Here is a 16050-nt window from a genome sequence, read left to right on the forward strand (position 1 = left end):
CACACACACACACAGTAACACACACTCACTAACATACACTCACACTAACACATACACTCACACACACTCACTAACATACACTTACACACTCACACACACACTAACACACACTCACTAACATACACTCACACTCACTAACATACACTCACACACAGTAACACACACTCACTAACATACACTTACACACACACACACACTAACACACTCACACTAAGATACACTCACTAACATACACTCACACTAAGATACACTCACAATAACGCACACTCACTAACATACACTCACACTAACACACACTCACTAACACACTCACTAACATACACTCACTAACATACACTCACTAACATACACTCACACTAACACACACTCACTAACACACACTCACTAACATACACGTTTTTTGTTGTTGTTTTTTTTAATCCCCCCAGCCTCCTTACCTGTGGGAGAGCTGAGGGGATTCCCTGGGGTCCAGTGGTGTCACCCGGCTGGCTGGTCCTGCGGGCGCGCGAGGGAGCACTCTTCCCTGGCTGAGTGCTTCCTCTTCAGCTCCCTTGCGCGCCACGTACTGATACCGGAGCCGGAAGATGACGTCATCTTCCGGCTCCGGTATCAGTGTGGTGCGCGAGGGAGCTGAAGAGGGAGCACCCAGGGAAGAGTGCTCCCTCGCGTGCCCGCAGGACCAGCCAGCCGGGTGACAGCAGGGCCAGCCTCGGGGGGCCCTGAGGTGGCCGGCTCTTGGGCCCCCCAGGAGAAGAGGCTGGCCCAGTGGGTACATACCTGGGTCGCAGGGCGGCCGGGCCCCCTGGTGGGCCGGGCCCGGTCGCAGCCGCGACCCCTGCGACCCTGGTATGTACGCCACTGCCCCCTTATCTGGATCCCTGCCGGCTCCGAGGTGGGCCAGTGATGAGCTTCTGCAGCGGTCAACATTAATTGGCTGACAGTGTCAGTGTCAGCTAATTGCTCTCTTCCTATGACAAAAGTTTCACAGAATTGACAGCCTGGAACTTTTTTTCTTGGACTGACTGATGACATCCCTATGACAGAGGTGGCGTCACCAGCAGAGATGTTATGTGCATCATGTATGTGCAAAGTGTAAAGCAAAATGCTGGTTTTGATCACTGAAGTGGTCAGTGTGCTTGGAGTAACCCTTTCACATGTGGAGTAACCAGGGCCGGTGCAAGGATTCTTATGCAACAATCCATTTTGCCGTCCCTTCATGAATGCAACTACATCTTTCAGAGGTTTATTCACTAAATGCTGAATTGCAAAGAAGTGATATTTAGGGAAGGAGACACATTAGACATTAAAGGGACACTGTAGGCATCCAGACCACTTCGGCTAATTTAAATGCCAATTCCACTTAGTGCTGCAATGTAAACATTGCAGTTTTAGAGAAACTGTAATGTTTACATTGCAGCACTATGTCTGCCTCCAGTGGCTGTCTGCTAGACAGCCACTGGACCGCTTCCTAGATGTTAACGGACTTTTAGTCTGGTAACTGACACTGCATTGATTCAGTGCTTTGCTATGGGGAGGTCCTAATGCACGTGGCACTCAACGTCAGTAGCGTTGAGATGGCGGAGCCACAACCCAGCACCAAGGGATATTAGAGCATGTAAGTAAATAAAGGCTCTTTAACCCTTTATTCACTGCAGTGGGGCAAGGCGCAGGGAGGGGGGATGCAGAGGGAGCTATAGTGCCAGGAACACAGCTTTGCATTCCTGGCACTATAGTATCCCTTTAAGTGAGAAATTTAGAAAACACAAAAGGCTTTGGGAGACATTTAGGGAACAGAGGCTGGGAGACTTTTTAGGAGAGAGGCACAGTGAGGAGACATTTAAGGAAAGAGGCATGATGCCTAATATTAACACACTCATCCAGTATATGCATCCATATTCACATGTCGCCTAATACATCCATCCATGCATACATACTGCCTATTACATACAATCAACCATGTGCAAACAGTCCAATACATAAATCCACACACACTTCCCAATATATACACACACTGCCATACATACACATACACACTGCCATACATACACATACACACTGCCATACATACACATACACACTTCCCAATACATACATCCATACACACGTACTGCCTAATACATATATACATACACACATACAGTCTAATACATACAGCAAGTGTGTTAGTGAGTTTGTAAATGACACTGACATACACACTGTCACTTACACATTTTAACTTACACACACATACACACACACTCTCACTGACATACACAGTGTCACTTACACTCTTAGTAACACACTCTCACTTACATATATAGTGTCACTTACACACTCTCACTATCACACTCTCACTGGCTTACACAGTGTAACACAAACTTTCACTGACATATACACACAGTGTCACTTACACACTTAGTATAACACACTTACTGACATGCATAGCGTCACTTACACAATCTCACTGAGATAGACACTGTTACCTATACACTCACAGACATTCACAGCATCACTAACACACTCTCACTGACATACACAGTGTCACAAACACACTCTCTCTGACATACCCACTGTGTCACTTACACACTCTCACTAACACACACACTCTCACTAACACACACAGTGTCACTTACACACTCTCACTAACACACACAGTGTTACACACTTTCACTAACACACAGTGTCACACACTCACTAACACACACACTCTCACTTACACACTCTCACTAAGACACACTCTCATTAACACACACAGTGTCACTTACACACTCTCACTAACACATACTCTCATTAACACACACAGTGTCACTTACACACTCTCACTAACACACAGTCACTTACACACTCTCACTAACACACAGTGTCACTTGCACACTCTCACTAACACACAGTCACTTACACACACTCACTAACACACACAGTGTCACTTACACTCTCAGTAACACACTCTCACTTACATATACAGTGTCACAAGCTCTCACTAACACACACTTTTACTGACGTATACACACAGTGTCACTTACACACTTAGTATAACACACTTACTGACATGCACAGCGTCACTTACACAATCTTGCTGGGGGTGCATCACTAAACAGTGCCCCCAGGGAGAGGACTCCTAAAGGTAGGGAGGTCTGATGGCTTAAAAAAAAAAAAATCAGCAAAAAATAAAATTAATTTGTGAGTGTGCCTGCAAGAATGGGTAAATGTGTGAGTGTGTCTGTCAGTGTGTGTCTGTCAGTGAGAGTGTGTGTCAGTAAGAGTAAGTGTGTCTGTCAGTGAGAGTGTGTGTCTGTCAGTGACGGTGTGTGTCTGTAAGTATGTGTCTGTCTGTGTGTCTGTCAGTGACTGTCTGTCAGTCAGTGACTGTGTCTGTCAGTGACTGTGTCTGTGTGTGTGTGTCTGTCAGTAAGAGTAAGTGTGTCTGCCAGTGCGTGTGTCTACCAGTGTGTATGTGTGTCTGTCTGTATGTGTATCTGTTAGTGCGTATCTGTCAGTGAATGTGCGTGTATGTCTGAGTGTGTGTGTGTTTGTATGTCTGTTAGTGTGTTAAATCTATGAGTGTGTGTGTCTGTCAGTGAGTGTGTGTGTGTGTGTGTGTCAAGTCAGTGAGTATGCTTCTGTCTGTCAGTATGTAGGTGTATCTGTCTGTGAGTGTGTCTGTTTAGGTTCCCCTCCGATCGCATGGAAAAGGTGTGTTTACACACCTTTTTTCCCAGGCCATGCCGGTCTTGTCGTGGCTGGCCCCACCTCCATGGCTGAGATCATAAATCTTGATGATCTTAGCCAAGCCAATGCTTTCCTAAAGGAAAGCATTGGGAGTCTATTGTACATGCGTGGAAAAATGCCTGCTACGCCAATCAGAATCTCATTATAGAGATGCATTGAATCAATGCATCTCTATGGGGAACATTCAGCGTCTCCATACTGAATGCAGGTGACGCACACTGCAGCACAGGACTAGGAAGCACCTCTAGTGATCGTCTGAGTGACTGCCACTAGAGGTGTTACAAGGCAGTAATATAAAAGGCAGTGTTTACATTTAAAGCTTGCAGAAGCAGGCTATAGACAACAGAACCAGTACATTAAGCTATAATGGTTCTGGTGACTAAAGTGTCCCTTTTAACCAGGGAAGCCAAATATTGTAAAACTACAGTGTTTTGGTGGGCATGTTTTTTTTTGGGGGGGGGGGGGGGCAGTATTTCCTCCTTTGACCCAGGCAACACAATGTCTTGGGCCGGCCCTGGGTTGTCCATACACACAGGACTGTGGAAACAATCATTTAAGAGCAGGAATGCTCAACTGCAGCCTCACACAACCACAAGTATATTTACTGACTTTCACTCATCCTGGCACTTCAGAGAAAAAGAAGTACAATGGGACAAATGTTGAAAGAGAACCTATCTCTTCCAACAGATGAGATTCAGATGCTGAATATTATAGCCTGGGATATGGACAAATATTTGATTCAACTGAAAGATAATTGAAAACTTTGTGTGGACTGTTACATAATTAAATATTTTTAGTCTACTCTCGATTCATCTGCATCATACGTGAATTTGTATGATAATCAGAAAGTTCACCCATCGTGACAATGTTTTTTTCTGGTAGGAAAACACAGTACAAACTTTGTAAGTCGCTATGATCCGAGGTTTAACAGCTGGATACAACTACCACCAATGCAAGAAAGGTAGGTCACATTTAATTACCTTTTGTCACCTATTGCATGATCTCTATATTTAACATCAGAGATGTTTTATTCATTATTAAAGATCTCTCATTATCTTCAGCCAGCTTCCAAAAGTGTTCAGCCGTTTATTGTTTAAAGCAGACATTTTGACAACAATTTTAGGGTCTCTCCATAATTCTTCTTTAATATCTTAAATAAACTCGTGCAGTTTTTTTATGACTTTAAGTCCAGCTTTGCTAGCATGGTTTTGGCTAATTTGTACATACATTTCATAGAATGGGAACAAGAAACCGTACGATTACCCTGTTCATCTGTTCAGATTTAAATTTTTCTGTAGAGAGATTTCTTCTTCCTTTCTGTATTACAGTAGAGCGACTGTAGGTGTTGTAGAGAGTGCAGACCTATTAAAGGACCACTATAGTGCCAGGAAAACAAACTTGTTTTCCTGGCACTGTAGTGCCCTGAGGGTGCCCCCACCCCCATTGTACCCCTCCCGCTGGGTTGAAGGGGGAGGAAGGGGTTAAAATCTTACCTTTCTCCAGCGCCGGGCTCCCTTGCCACTGATGACTCTCCTCCTATTTCGGACGTCATCTGCTGAATGCGCATGCGCGGCAAGAGCCGCGCACGCATTCAGTCAGTCCATAAGAAAGCATTCTTAATGCTTTACTATGGACGCTGGCGTCTTCTCACTGTGAAAATCACAGTGAGAAGAACGGAAGCGCCTCTAGCGGCTGTCAATGAGACAGCCACTAGAGGCTGGATTAACCCATATGTAAACATAGCAGTTTCTCTGAAACTGCTGTGTTTACAGCAGGCAGGATTAACCCTAGATGGACCTGGCACCCAGACCACTTCGTTGGTCTGGGTGCCTATAGCGGTCCGTTAAGCACCAAGTGCTAGACTTAGAGGACCTTGGATCCTGGCCTAGCTTTCATATTCTGTTAAAATGTTTCCATATAAGATTGTTTATGGCAGGGGTAGGCAGTGTTTTAGCAGCACTGCGCCAAAACAAGACTATGAAGTATCTTACAGTGCTGGTCCTATTTTATTTTTAAATTAACTTATGTATATTGCAGTATTCTGCTTGTGTTATGTATGGTTGTTACCGTATCCTAGAGATGCAGTGAATCAATGCATCTCTATGGGGAACATTCAGCGGACATTGAATGTAGGTGATGCACACTGTGCTTAGTATGGTTCTGCTTGTGTTATGTGTGTATAATTGTGAGCTGTTTGTGTTAATGTGTATGTGAAGGAGCAGTTACGGTAGTTGTTTTCTGTTTGTTATGTATATATGTGTGCAGGCAGCTGCTTGTGTGGGGGCTGTATGTATTGTGTGTGTAGTCTATATGTGGCATTGTGGAATGGCTTGTTGTGTGCTTGTGTACATGGGCTGTCAGTGGTTTTGTTTGTTGGTAGAGTGGCTGCTTGTAAATCTGGATTTGTTTGTGTGTGGGCTGTTTGTAGTATTAATGTGTGGGAGATGTTGTTTGTAATATTTGATTCTTGTGTGGCTGTGTGTATATATGTCTCACACGCTCCAGGGGTGGGACACGACTCTAAAGTGGTTAGGGTGCTTAGAGTGCTCCCCTAATACACGCTTCATAAGAATAGCACTCGTTTAGTGACAAGTCTAAATTATAAATATTCTGAATGTAAACAGCAAGCATGACCCTTCTAGAGCATTTCACATTCCTTTTGTCCTGACTTGTGGTTGATGAGCCTAAGATTTTTTTTTTTTCTGGCTGGTGCTGTTGACTAGCCATGATCCATATTTATTTCTTAATTCCACACTTCACTGCATGTGTGCTATTAATTTTGTTTGTCAGTTCTTTCTGACATCTATTCCGCTTTTTTCCTGAGCGTTTGATATGCCACAGTAGACCCTTGTCAGATGGAGTTAATTTTGGGGGCAGCCTTTTGGTACGAGTGGTGGATCTCTTAGTCTTCAGGCTGACCAACTATTCCTTTAGTCCAGGGGTAAGAAACCTTCAGCACCCCAGATGTGGTATATGTGGCAAATATGCCTCTGCCACGTGTTCCTGAAGGGGCTTGCTAGCTAGCCTCCAGCCCAAGGACTATGGGCCATGTAAAAAGACTCTGTTCGTGTGGTTTCCTCGTACTGTTTGGGAACCGAACAGATCCACAAACTAAAGACCACCCGGGAGCTTGTTAAACACTATTGAGAGAGAACTTCCCAAGCCAGGAGCACCGGTTGCAGGGACAAGTGGCTCTGCGGATGCCTCTCCTGGGAGAGCAGCCTCTAGAGGAGTGGGTGACGGAACATGAGCACCTGGTCTGGAAGGAGCTGTGGCTGGATGAGCCTTACTGGTACTCAACCCGGCGCGACCAGTGGAGGGCTGAAGACAGTATGCTATAGGGTAATAGCCTGGGCTTGCTGTGGGAGGCCTTTGAGGAAGATGGTGACTTTGGAAGTCTGGCAGAGTATTGGCTCTGGGACATCCACAGCATCAGGGAAGCCCTGATGGATCTCCCTAGAGCTGACTACCTGGGGCCAGACCGATCCATTTGGTCACCATGGAATGGGAGCTGGAGCAGAGTTACCAACGCCTGCTCAGCTCAGTTTGGCAACAGGATATCCTGCAGGGAGAGGAGACAACTGGTTTCCCTCCCCAACCACAGCTGGCGTTATTGGGAGTAGAGACAACTAGTCTCTCTCCTCAACGGCAGTTTATCCTGCAGGGAGAAGAGACAATCATTATTTCTTTCCAGCAGCCGTGTATCCTGCAGGGAGAGGACACAATGGCATGGTACAGGAGGCTACCAGGTCAGTTATTTGTTTTTGGGTGGGCTTCTCGACTAACTCAGGTACAGACCGGCAGCAGGTCTGGTACCTAGTTAGTCTTCCCTTAGGGGGAAGATATGTGGCAAAGATGACTCTGCCACGTGTTCCTGGAGGACCCTGATGGCTCACCTCCTGCCCAAGGACTATGGGCAATGTAAAAAGACCTTTTCCCTGTACTGTTCGGGAACCGAACAGATCCACGAACTAAAGAACACCAGGGAGCTTGTTAAACACTATTGACACCTTGTAAAGATTCTCACCGCAGTGTTCTCATTGTTCGTCTGGGTGGCCGCCGTTCGAATGCAGGAACACGTGGCGGTGGCCATCTTGTTTGCACAAATGCAGGCAGTGGTGTTTGGTCGTCAAGTGCATGAAACTAAAATTGGACACTAGACCTCGCGAACACCGCTGAACTTCCAGCATCGCCAGTGTTCGTTTTTTTACATCGTGGAAGAACACTGTTCGATGGAATCTTTAAAATGGATTGGGTGAACAAGCGCGACGTTACAATTATGGACTATGGTCGGTTGTTTGTTAGTTTTTATACTCCCAAAGTTGACCGACCGCTACCACTTTTCTTATGAATTTTTTTTTGGCAGGAGCCTTGTGCGATCGGTCAAAAGTTGACTTCCATGGAAAACCCGAATCCCTGAACTGATCTTGATTGATGATTTTTTGATAAGTTGGTCACTCAGATCAGGGCTATCCAAGGGTGTGACTCTTGTGGGGTTTCCATGGATTTTGGGGGTACTTTTGGAGTTTTTTTGTAAATTGTATGTTTTTCTGTACCTGGAGATAATTGAGTTTGTACAGTTCCTGACTCAATTATCTCACAGGCACAGTAGCTGTAGCTGTGCTGCCATTAAACAGATGACTTCCCAGCATTAAGTCTCGGCTCATGTGTGGGGGAGGGGGGGGGCGAAACTGCCATTAATCACTACTATACCTGTTATACTCTATGGAGGAGAGGTATACCAACTGGGAGCTGGATCTAGGACTTAAGTCTAGGGTGGGCAGAGAAGGCGAGACCCCAGCCAAACTGCGGCAGCTAAGGAGATACAGTGCTTATTGTGTCCTGTGGAGTGCTTATAGTATCTGGGGGATAACTAGGAAGCATGATTGGCGGAGGTACCCAGTCCTGGGGTACCAGGCAGTCAAACACAGTATACATCTCCCATGATACTTTGCCAGCATTATGCCTGTAAGAGCATTCTGGGAGATGTAGTTCACAACATCTGGAGTGCCGAAAATTGCCCACGCCTGCAGGGACATCATTCCCAGAGGACAAACCATTGCAATTGGCTGGGGATCCACCCCCTTGTTAGGTCCCGTCTTTTCATAGAGGGGTGGATTAGAGGGAACCTTTCATCAGTATGTTTTTACACAAAGACGTCATGCACTTTAACATATAGGTAAACAGCAAACACTTCTGGTGTGCACTCTCTCTCCCTCTACTGAAATCAAATAAACTAAAAATTGCAAATATGCTATATGGACCTTACTTTATCAAACTGTGCCATCTGTGTTTCGATAGCAGTGACTGTGAAACTTATTTGAATGCTGGAGCAAAGAAAAGGCTCCTGCTGCTTCTCTGATAAAATATACACCTAGATCATAAGATTGATCTATCGGGCAGATTGGTGCAAATTTAATTTACTGCTTGTCACGTAAAAGTTGCATTTTTTTTCTAGCCTAAAAAAAAGAAAAAAGATAATTGGGGAAATTTTTTGATGATGTGGTTCTTTTAGTAAATTGGAAACAATGACCCTTGAAGGACCATAAGGATAGTGAATGTCAAGATAATTTATTATTGCAAAATTATCTTCTTCATCTTTCACTTATGGACTAGCAATTCCTTTCTAAGGTACCGATTATCGCAAGACCAAGGCACCATTTAAGGAGCTGTTTAAGACTTTGAGAGGTGATACAGAGAGATTCACTTTATCTAAGAGAATTCTGTACAGTGATTTCATGTTAACATGTACATTTACAAGTTGTATTACACTATTGTTGCATCAAAATCTTTTTTTTTGTTTACCTCTGTTTCTAGGAGAGCCAGTTTTTACGCCTGTCGGCTGGATAAACACCTGTATGTAATTGGGGGGAGGAATGAGACTGGTTATTTGTCAAGTGTGGAGTGCTACAATTTGGAAACCAATGAATGGCGTTATGTGTCCTCATTACCCCAACCTCTGGCAGCGCATGCAGGAGCAGTTCACAATGGCAAAATATACATATCCGGTATGTAAAGTAATACCAATTGGAGCTTTAAAAGAAGTACTTTGATTGATTATGGGGGACGAAGATAAAGAAATAACACGTGATCAAGACAAACAAAAAAAGAGAAATCTCAGAGTCCTGCATGGAGCAAATAAAAGGAGATATAATACCAGGGTACATGAGAGCTAGATAGAGCGATGTCACATAACAAAAATGTGCACATAAAGTTACATCCTTTGGGTGACGAAACACATTTAAAAAAGTTACTTTAAACCCTTCATTCTCACTCTATCACACACAAATGCTCCCTTATATATAAAATATATCCCCCATATACCCTCAAACTGTAAAAAACACGTGATCTTGATGGGTTTCCTCTCCATTTTATAAAACCGTCCTAGCCATTTTTACACCAAAACCCTGAACATTAATTACGGTAAAAAGAATACAAAAGCTTACATGGAAAGGGTGGGGAGATAACGTAATGAAATGAAAGATAATAACAGTGGAAGGAAGGTTGGAAGGATACGTTGAAGGAATAAGAAATGTGTGATGAGATGCATATTAGTCTCTATATTGATAATAACAATTATGTCATGTACGATGACACTGTCATGTCAATACTTAGTACCTAAGCTTAACACATGTAGCTATATTATTTTATGACACTGTAGTGACTGATGGACACTGATAGTAACTGTGCTATAAATATGAGGCTTCTATGCATATTGTTACTATGTATCTGTTATTATTACACTATAATGTAGTAGATTGATTATTTGTACTACTAGTATCTTACGGTACCATTTCAACTGATTACGGTGATCAATTGTAGTGATGGAAATAAAATGTTTATTGTGAATTACTGGTTGTCAGAAGCACTTTGTAAGGAGATGTGTTTATCATTGTCACGTTGAGTTAAAGCAGTACAGGATGTAAAGATGTTTAAATGTTTAAGTGAATTTTTTGCCTACCCTTCAGGTGGCGTTCACAATGGAGAATATGTCCAGTGGTTATACTGTTACGACCCAGTTATGGATGTTTGGGCTCGAAAGCAAGATATGAACACTAAAAGAGCAATTCATGCCTTAGCGGTAATGAATGATCGTCTGTACGCAATCGGCGGAAACCATTTAAAAGGTCAGTTTTATATATTTATTGCATTTTAAAACCAACTCAAATTAGGTTTTTACTTTAATTTTTGAAATTTTTTAGAATGCAGTTTTTACTATTTGAGATAAATATTTTACATATATTATATACACATTTTAAATATTGAATTTAAATTGTTAGCTGTCTTGAGCTTGTCACGATTTCTTTGTGATAACAGCTTGTAAATGCATGAAGATTAGTCATCTGGAATAAATCCGCATTTTATGTTGTGTTTGGCAAATATTCAAACTGAAATAGCTTGTTTTCATCTACCTTTTTATAATAGGGGATTACTTAAATTTAAGATAGACTAAAAAGTTTGGAGATTTAAAATGTCATTTCAGTATGTATAACTTTTGTTAAATGAACAAATTTTATATTCTGATTGACCAACATTGGAGATATTTTTTTATAGAAAGGGCTCACTTACACTCGGGCATTTTACTGGATTTAAAGTAGAAATGATCAAAAAGAAGAAAATAAATGATTAAACAATTTTATTACATGATAAATTAATATTTTGCTTCAGGTTGGTCTCAGATGAGCTATGTAGGAGAGCAATTTTGGCGCGAAATGTTCAAATGAAAGCAAGCACAATAGGAACCTCGAGAGTTATACTGTTGGTTGGGCACAGTTTCTCTTGTAGTCCTGGGGCAGTTTCAAGTGATGGACCACATATACAGGTTTGGTCCATTAACCTATTTGCTGTCACAATCTATGTTTCCTTGACACACTTGGGAACTATCTGGCTTTGATATTGATGCTGTAAGTCTGATAGCACACATCATCATTTTTGTATTAGTGGTATTCAACTTTTTGGTTTGACACTGTTCACAATGTGTTTTGCCTCTACAGTTTGGGGTTTCACTAGCTGAGACAGCTCATCTTCCCTATTTTGGTTAGCCCTGCCTTTTTTTCCCAGAAGGAGGAACAATGGAGGTTATACACACTGACTTGGTTAATGTCCACGTTATTGGCAGTGTGTGTTACTTCACATGTACAGTTAGTTAATTTCTCCATGTTTTATTTAACAGCAACAACGTAATGGTATAAACTGACATTTCAAAGGGAGTGAATTTATCAAGTAGGATATTCTATTCATGTGGTTATAACCTGCTGAGTACTGTAGTACTGTCGTTGGGCAATCTGGTACTGTACTGTATGTTTACAGACACTTTTTGGAAATGTTGTACAGGTTTCTCTCATCTTGATGTAATGCTTGTGGAATGCTATGACCCAAAAGGAGATCAGTGGAATATTCTACAAACACCGATTTTGGAAGGTCGAAGTGGACCAGGGTGTGCAGTTTTAGATGATCGGTTTTATCTCGTTGGAGGCTATAGTTGGAGTATGGTAAGTAGATTTTAAAGAAGGTGCTTTTTTGTTTTCTTATTAATTATAAAATAAATAATAACAAATAATAATTAAAGGGACACATCAGGCTGAGCTGACACATCATTTTTGACATAGTACAATTTCACTTTTAGTGGCATTATGTTATTTTTATATCATCCATTCAACATTAATTGCTTTTTTCCCCCCAAATATTGGTTACAAAAGCTCACAAATGTAAAATTTTTGATCTACATACATACTTCTTATCTTAACAATTAAAGCAGTACTGGTTCACTGTTGTACTCTTGAAGCTTGCACAAGAGTACCAAGCAGAGCCCTGTGGAAGATGAAAAAAACTTCCCAAAAAACTTCTTGCACAAGCAATCAGATGCTATAGGCATCTGTTGTGCTTTGCTCCAGAAGATAACTGTCCCCATTAGCCCTCATGAATGAAAGCTGATGGGAAAGTGACAATGCATCAGGCAGAAGTTGTGTGAATCTCCACTTGTTGATGCATTTTGCCAAACATTAGCTTGTCCTTAAGTCAGAATATTCTGCCCTTTATTTTATGATATCCTTTGAGGTAATTGAAATTTAAATAAAATTCCTTTGCGGCCTATTCATGTTTTTAGTAAAGGCGCTAAATGTAGAAAAAAATTCACGTGACAGTGCTGCTTTGATATTACTAACATTTAGTTACATAGTAATAAAGCGTGTTATTTTTTATTTGAATGTAGTGAAACAAACCATGATTTGCGTCACTGATGGAGGTTATTGAGTTCTGTTTTGAGATTATTAAATAAACTGTGCCAAAACACTTACTGCAGATCTGCCATTTACTCCAGAGTCTTCAGGGCAGCTTATTCAGCCCAGAACACAGGCTATTCACATCCATCACATGGAAGCCTAACAGACAAACTAGGGACAGAGCCATTGACTAAAATAAAATTTTTCTCTGTAACAGCATGCAGTCCTCTGAGAAATAGATTACATTGCAAAATGTTATTTTAGATCCATCGGTTTACTTATAAAATCGCTCATTGGGCAGCATTGTTAAACAGTGCTACATTTGTGTCCTTATCTTCCGTTATCTACAGTTGTGCATACATATTGTCGGACCGGTGAAGATGGTATCATTGTAGATCTTTATAATGTTCTCTCTCATTCTAGGGAGCTTATAAGTCTTCAACTATTTGTTATAGTCCTGAGAAAGCCAGCTGGACAGAACTTGAAGGAGATGTGGCTGAACCCCTCGCAGGACCAGCCTGTGCAACCGTCATACTGCCGGCCTGCGTTCCGTACAACAAATAGCATCAAGACACTGTGGGACATTGAAACACTACAAGGGTGTGACTTTTCTGTTTGGGAATTATTTCTTACTTTCAAATGCTTTAAAAGCAAGAAAGAAACTGACATTCTAATGATTTAACACCAATTAAACTGGTGAAACTACTGAACTCCAACACGGTAATACATTTTACCGCTTTCTTGTGTTGAGCACACAGACATTTTGTGTGAATTGAACAATGGCGCGAATGCAATTCACCTTCATGTAAAAGAGAAAGTCATGTGGCACATTGTAATCTGCATCACCGTTTGCCAAGATCTACCCACCCAGGGTAGTCACAGAGACGTTCTTTTTTTAATATCCTCCATTAATATTGTATTGGTTCCAATCCCTATGTCTGGGTAAATCTCACCTGATCTATGCAGATAGATTTAAAATAATATGAATATACACATTTCAAAAAGAAAAAAAGTCATGTCATTCACAGCGATTGTTATCAAACTCATTTTAGTTAAAGTGATCCAGATTTTATTTCAAAGGCAATATTTCAATCCTATACTCATGCCTCAAGTAAAGTTATTTTATGGGAGTAAAAATAATAAAGAATCACAGAGCAGAGAATTGCTAGTAAACACATAAATTATATTTTATTTGTTTAGCTCTTACCCCGTGCCATTGGTAAAACGACATTGAAGGTAAAGTTGACAGTCATATATTATAGTGAGCGTACAGGAATCTGCTGACCACTAATATAATATTCCACAATTGCTAGTGTACATCCAAACGCAAGGCATTGTGGGATGCTGCACTTAAGAAATATTTTATATCCTTCATCCACTTAATAGCCATCTTGGTGGAGGCAGAAGAAGGTCTCCAGGTAGGAATATCTGTGAATCTATACATTTCCTGGCTGCTGTAGATTTAATATGTATACTTACCGATAGCTGAACTTTCAATATTTTGTGAATAGCAGGTCAACTTAGAAAAGCCACTTTACTAGTTGTAATCCTTGCAAACAGGCTTTCATTTTGTTTTATTGTCTTTTTGTGATTCGAATGCTTCAATTTGAACTACAACAGTTACAGCCTTGGAGCATGGCCCAAATGAACGACCGCAAAGAGTCCTTATTAAAAGGGCTCCCTTTAATAGTACAATTTTTCATTTTATAGAAACTTAAATGTTATGGTGAAGGGCTAAACCCACCACTAATGGCAGTCTTCCTTCGGCTGGGAATAAAATGTTGTTGACAGCAGCATTTGATGGGAGGAGCGCAGTGTTTGGCCACACATGAGTAACTCTAATTCATTGTTTTTCTATGAGAAGCAATGAATTGGAGGAAATCGGGATGAGATCATTAGACATGCTGATGTCTTCGAAGGAGGAACGTACGGATGTAGCAGTGGAATCCCAGCACGGGAAACAATGCAAGTAAAATCTTTGAAACTTTATTTTATTTTTTGATCAGCAAAGGGGGGTGGACTGAAAGAAAGCTATAGTCCAGAAATAATGATTGTTATATTCGGGACTATAGGTTCCCTTTAAGAGTTCCGTTTAAGAATTCTTTGTGTTTCATGAAAATAACATGATCATGTGACTGTGTGTCTGTGGCAGACTCACCATGCGACTTGTCGGTGTCATTGATACATCTGGATCTTTGTAGAACTTGTTTATAGTCATACAGTACCAGGATGTGTCTAATCCAAAAAATGTATGTTAGATTTCAGAAACATTTTGTGCCAGTAACTAAAAACAACATTCAAACGTTAGCATTTCTAAATTAAGTTGGAATGACAATATGTTTCCTTGTGATTTATACCCATATTGACTCACTGAAATATGGAAACTCTGAATGTTACCTTTCGCCATATCTGGATTCTGTGGCTAGTATGGCTAACCGAGATAGACTCTGAATTATATGGAATTAACACCGAATCTTAATACAACACACAAGTAGGTATTTCACAATAGTGAAGATCAGTGTTCAAACTTATTATACACTTTATACGTACATAGAAAAATGTTTAAAAGTATGTGCAGAAATAAAAAAGACTTTGTAAATTGCCCTTAGCTCCGAAAAACCTATCTTTATAAAATCATCAAATGGTTATAACTAGCACTTACTATTAACTAGGTATCGAAAGACACAGAACAGAGGCTAATACAAAACGTACTGTGAGAAATGTAGAGAATAAAATCATATACAGCAAAAAGACAGCCCTAAAGGCTTTAGATGTCTGCTAATACATCCAATTTTTCTGATTGATACCCTATGATTTCGAACTTAAATATTGTTCTACTGGCATATTCTCATATTAAGCAACATTACATTATATGCATAAAAGTGCATAGGTTCCATAAATTTTGCAATTACCCAGCATATTCAGTTTTACCTACAGGACTCTCCAAATATTACAGGTTGAAGGAATAGTATAATTTAATAGGCAGACAGCCATGAAGTATTAATAGGTTCAACATCAGGATGTAATCGTAATGCTAGCCATGCATTTTAGCGAATCAACCTTTCTGGGCAGCTTTTGCCTTGGGTGCTGGAAGGATCTGATTAGAAATTATCTCATGAAC

General features: G+C 41.1%; 1 protein-coding gene across 1 annotated transcript in view; it reads left to right on the top strand.

The window, feature by feature from the left end:
* Positions 1-14939, top strand: part of KLHL14 (kelch like family member 14) — a 70903-nt gene extending 55964 nt beyond the window's left edge. The window contains exons 5-9 of the mRNA XM_063451437.1: positions 4591-4669; positions 9526-9716; positions 10677-10835; positions 12043-12200; positions 13353-14939. Coding sequence (XP_063307507.1) covers positions 4591-4669; positions 9526-9716; positions 10677-10835; positions 12043-12200; positions 13353-13493 — 728 coding nt within the window. The 3' untranslated portion in view covers positions 13494-14939. The remainder of the gene's footprint in view (positions 1-4590; positions 4670-9525; positions 9717-10676; positions 10836-12042; positions 12201-13352) is intronic.
* The last annotated feature ends 1111 nt before the right edge of the window (positions 14940-16050 follow it).

The sequence above is a fragment of the Pelobates fuscus genome, chromosome 4 (assembly GCF_036172605.1).
Source record: "Pelobates fuscus isolate aPelFus1 chromosome 4, aPelFus1.pri, whole genome shotgun sequence".
NCBI lineage: Eukaryota > Metazoa > Chordata > Amphibia > Anura > Pelobatidae > Pelobates > Pelobates fuscus.